General features: G+C 42.4%; 1 protein-coding gene across 1 annotated transcript in view; it reads right to left on the reverse strand.

The window, feature by feature from the left end:
- LOC122559632 (sodium- and chloride-dependent GABA transporter 2-like) overlaps nt 1-1,681 on the reverse strand; it is an 83,712-nt gene extending 82,031 nt beyond the window's left edge. Inside the window, exon 1 of the mRNA XM_043709430.1 lies at nt 1,366-1,681. Within this exon, the coding sequence (XP_043565365.1) occupies nt 1,366-1,663 (298 nt within the window). The 5' untranslated portion in view covers nt 1,664-1,681. The remainder of the gene's footprint in view (nt 1-1,365) is intronic.
- Nucleotides 1,682-4,728: the final 3,047 nt, after the last annotated feature.

Here is a 4,728-nt window from a genome sequence, read left to right on the forward strand (position 1 = left end):
CTGTTTTCCCTGGAGTGCCGGAGGCTGAGGGGTGACCTTATAGAGGTTTACAAAATTATGAGGGGCATGGATAGGATAAGTAGACAAAGTCTTTTCCCTGGGGTCGGGGAGTCCAGAACTACAGGGCATAGGTTTAGGGTGAGAGGGGAAAGATATAAAAGAGACCTAAGGGGCAACTTTTTCACGCAGAGGGTAGTACGTGTATGGAATGAGTTGCCAGATGATGTGGTGGAGGCTGGTACAATTGCAACATTTAAGAGGCATTTGGATGTGTATATGAATAGGAAGGGTTTGGAGGGATATGGGTCGGGAGCTGGCAGGTGGGACTAGATTGGGTTGGGATATCTGGTCAGCATGGATGGGTTGGACCGAAGGGTCTATTTCCATGCTGTACATCTCTATGACTCTATGCTAGCATGCTGACCTGAGCTTTGCTTCAGTCACTAACGCCCGTGGTGCATTCCAACATTTTGTATCCTTCAATCTAATAAGCTTTCTCTATCTCTGTTTTAAATCTCTTATATTTAATCTTATATCTTCATTCTCTATTCCTGTCTACCCTATCTATCCCAATTCAGAGGATTAGATAGGGTAGACAGTGAAAGTCTTTTTCCTAGGATGATGACGTCAGTTTGTACGAGGGGGCATAACTACAGATTGAGGGGTAATAGATTTAAGACAGATGACAGAGGCAGGTTCTTTACTCAGAGAGTGGTAAGGGCGTGGAATGCCCTACCTGCCAATGTAGTCAACTCAGCCACATTAGGGAGATTTAAACAATTCTTGGATAAGCACATGGATGATTTTGGGCTAGCATAGGGGGATGAGCTGAGAATAGTTCACAGGTCGGCGCAACATCGAGGGCAGATACATCTGCGTTGTATTGTTCTCTGTTCTATGTTCTACATTCTATTTATTTGGTCTCTTCCATTCACACTTATAACTCAACTATCAATTGCTCTTTAATAAAAATCAAAAAAATTGTAGCTGTTGTAAATCAGAAACAAAAACAGAAATTGCTGGAAAAGCTCAGCAGGTCTGGCAGCATCAGCAGAGAGAAATCAGAGTTAACATTTCAGGTCAGATGATCCTTCCTCAGAACGAGTTACTCATCTGTTTGAATGAGAATAGGCCTAATTTCTCGAGTTTGCCTTTCTATTATTATTTTCATAACTGAGGTAGCATCCCAACGAACATGCACTGTGTGTTCGCTATTGCTTCAGCATTTTTTTAATTGAGTAGAACTCAGAACCACATATGGTATCCCACTTGTGTTCTTACTATGATTTTCACCATATTCACCATTTCAACTTTACTGTTGTACTCTGTATCTTAATCTTGCGTTCATTTCATTTCACAACCTACCTCCTCCATTCTTGTAACAGAGATAAGGAAACCTCCAAATGTTGCCCAGTCCAACTATTCCTCCAACAACTGACAGGACGAATTCCAATTTGTTGCTCCATTTCTCTCTTTCTATGAACTTCCTTTTCTTTTCACAAAAGTAGCTCTGGGATAAGACTTTTTCATTCACTCCTTCCATGTTGCTGTTCGTTTTCTGAAATTCTTCAGCTGAGTAAATGAAGAAAAATAATTTAAGATGTAATAAATAGCAAACAGAATAGTGGTTAAAATATTCACACCAGGCGTATGTCATGGACATGCCTAGTAATTTTCTTTGGGTCAAGGGCAAATTGCAAAACAAACAATAATTATAACAAGTACCAGAAAAAATCAGTTAGTTGAGTAAAGCATTCAGAAACAGTTTGGGAGTTAACAATTATCAATCAGTCAACCAAATATTGATAAGTAAAAGAAACAAAATGAACTCTGATCACAGCCAATATAACTGCTCTACTATTTAACAGCAGATTAAATGTTACATTACAAGATGCACATGATTTACATGAAATTATGCGGATATCGTTATGATCGCATGATTCCAGTAAATGCTTGGGGTTGTTAGAGTCTGGATTCTCTCATCATAACGGGAGAGAAGTTGAATTCAGGCAGCTCACCACCTGTCTTGACCCTTTCTGTCCTATTATGAATCATTTTCCTCCTGGGATGAGAGACATGGAAGAATTAAGGAAGATGCAAGTGAGTGACACAACTGTTCCCTTTGGTGCAGGTAGGGAGATGCCCTGAGTGAGTAGACAATGCAGTGAGTATGAAGGGGTAGTGTTGTTGGGAGGAGAAAGTGAGGTCTGCAGATGCTGGAGATCAAAGTTGAAACTTTATTGCTGGAACAGCACAGCAGGTCAGGCAGCATCCAGGGAACAGGAGATTCGACGTTTCGGGCACAGGCCCTTCTTCAGGAAAGTTGGGGTGATGATAGTGAGTCAGGGAAGGCATTACAGCTGGTAGAAACTGTGGTGGGTCTGGGTCTTTATAGGAGATGGGTACAATGTTAGAAATAGAGTGAGGTAATAGAACATAGAACTGTACAGCACAGTACAGACCCTTCAACCCTTGATGTTGTGCCAGCCTTTTATCCTACTCTAAGATCAAACTAACCGACATACCCCTCATTGTACTATCATCCATGTGCCGATCCAAGCATCGCTTAAATGTCCGTAATGTATCTGACTCTACTACCACCGCTGGCAGAGCATTCCACACACCCACCAGTCTCTGTGTAAAGAACACCGCTCCTCAACCTTCTTCTAATCACCTGAAAATTATGCCCCTCATGATAGCCATTTCCTCCTGGGACAAAGTTTCTGACTGTCCACTCTATCTATGCTTTTCATCATCTTGTACACCTCTATCAAGCCACCCTTCTTCACTCCAAAGAGAAAATCCCTTGCCTCCATCAATCTTTCTTCGTAAGACTTGCCCTCCAGTCTAGGCAGCATCCTGGTACATCTCCTCTGCACCCTCTCTAAAACTTCTACAACCTTCCTATAATGAGTCGACCAGAACTGAACACAATATTCCAAGTATGATCTAACCAGGACTTTATAGAGTTGCGGCTCTTAAACTCAATCCTCTTGCTAATGAGAGCCAATGCACTATATACCGTCTTAACAACCCTGTCAACTTGGGTGGCAACTTTGAAGGATCAATGGGCGTGGACCCCAAGGTCCCTTTGTTCTTCCACAATGTCAAGAATCCTGCCTTTAACCCTGTAATCTGCATTCAAATTCATCCTTCCAAAATGAATTACTTCACACTTTTCTAGGTTGAACTCCATCTATCACTTCTTAGCCCAGCTCTGCATCCTGTCAATGTCCCCTTGCAACCTACAACATCCCTCCACACTATCCACAACTCCTTTGTGTCATCAGCAAACTTACTAACCCACCTTTCCATTTCTTCATCCAAGTCATTTATAAAAATCACAAATCAGTGCTAAAATCACTGGTCACCGAGCTCCAGACTGAATACTTTTCATCTACTACCACCCTCTGTCTTCTATGGGCCAGCCAATTCTGTATCCAGATAGCCAAATTTCCCTGTATCCCATACCTCCTTACTTTCTAAATGAGCCTACCATGGGGAAGCTTATCAAATGCCTTGCTAAAATCTACATACGCCACATTCACTGCTCTACCTTTATTAATCCGTTTTGTCACATCCTCAAAGAAGTCAATAAGGTTTGTGAGGCATGACCTACCCCTCACAAAGCCGTGCTGACTATTTCTAATCAAACTATAGTTTTCCAAATAATCATAAACCCTGTCTCTCAGAATCCTCTCCAGTAATTTGCCCACCACTGACATAAGACTGACTGGTCTGTAATTGCCAGGGTTATCCCTATACCCTTTCTTGAACAAGGAAATAACATTTGCCAACCTCCAATCATCTGGTACTACTCCAATGAACAGTGAGGACGCAAAGATCACCGCCAAAGGTGAGCAGTCTCTTCCCTTGTTTCCTGTAGTAACCTTGAGTATATCTTGTCTGGTCGAATGGGACTTATCTATCCTCATGTTTTTCAAAATTTCCAGCACATCCTCCTTCTTAACATCAACCTGTTCGAGTATATCAGCCTGCTTCATATTGTCTTCAGAAACGATGAGGTCCCTCTCTCTAGTGAATACTGAAGCAAAGTATTCATTTAAGGACCTCCCCTACCTCATCTGACTCCAGGCACAAGTTCCCTCTGCTATTTCTGATCGGCCCTACCTTCACTCTGGCCATCCTTTTGTTTCTCATCTAAGTGTAGAATGCCTTGGGGTTTTCCTTAATTCTACAAGCCAAGGCCTTTCCATGCTCCCTTCTAGCTCTCCTAAGTTCATTCTTCAGTTCTGTCCTGACTATCTTGTAACTGTCTAAAACCCTGTCTGATTCTTGCCTCCTCAACCTTAAGTAACTTCCTTCTTCCTCTTGACTAGATGTTCCACATCCTTTGTCACCCAAGGTTCCTTCACCCTATCATCCTTTCCTTGCCTCAGTGGGACAAACCTGTCCAGCACTAACAGCAGGTGCTTGCTAAACAATCTCCACACTTCTGTCGTGCATTTCCCTGAGAACATCAGTTCCCAATTTATGCTCCCCAGTTCCTGCCTAATAACATTGTAATTTCCCCTCCCCCAATTAAATACTTTTCCATACAGTCAACTCCTATCCCTCTCCATGTCCATAGTAAAGGTCAGGGAGTTGTGACCACCATCACCAAAATGCTCTCCTATCAAGAGATCTGATACCTGACCTAGTTCGTTGCCAAGCACCAAATCCAATATGGTCTCCCCTCTCATCGGCTTATCCGCAATTTGAGTCAGC

Source organism: Chiloscyllium plagiosum, chromosome 19 (genome assembly GCF_004010195.1).
Source record: "Chiloscyllium plagiosum isolate BGI_BamShark_2017 chromosome 19, ASM401019v2, whole genome shotgun sequence".
Lineage (NCBI taxonomy): Eukaryota > Metazoa > Chordata > Chondrichthyes > Orectolobiformes > Hemiscylliidae > Chiloscyllium > Chiloscyllium plagiosum.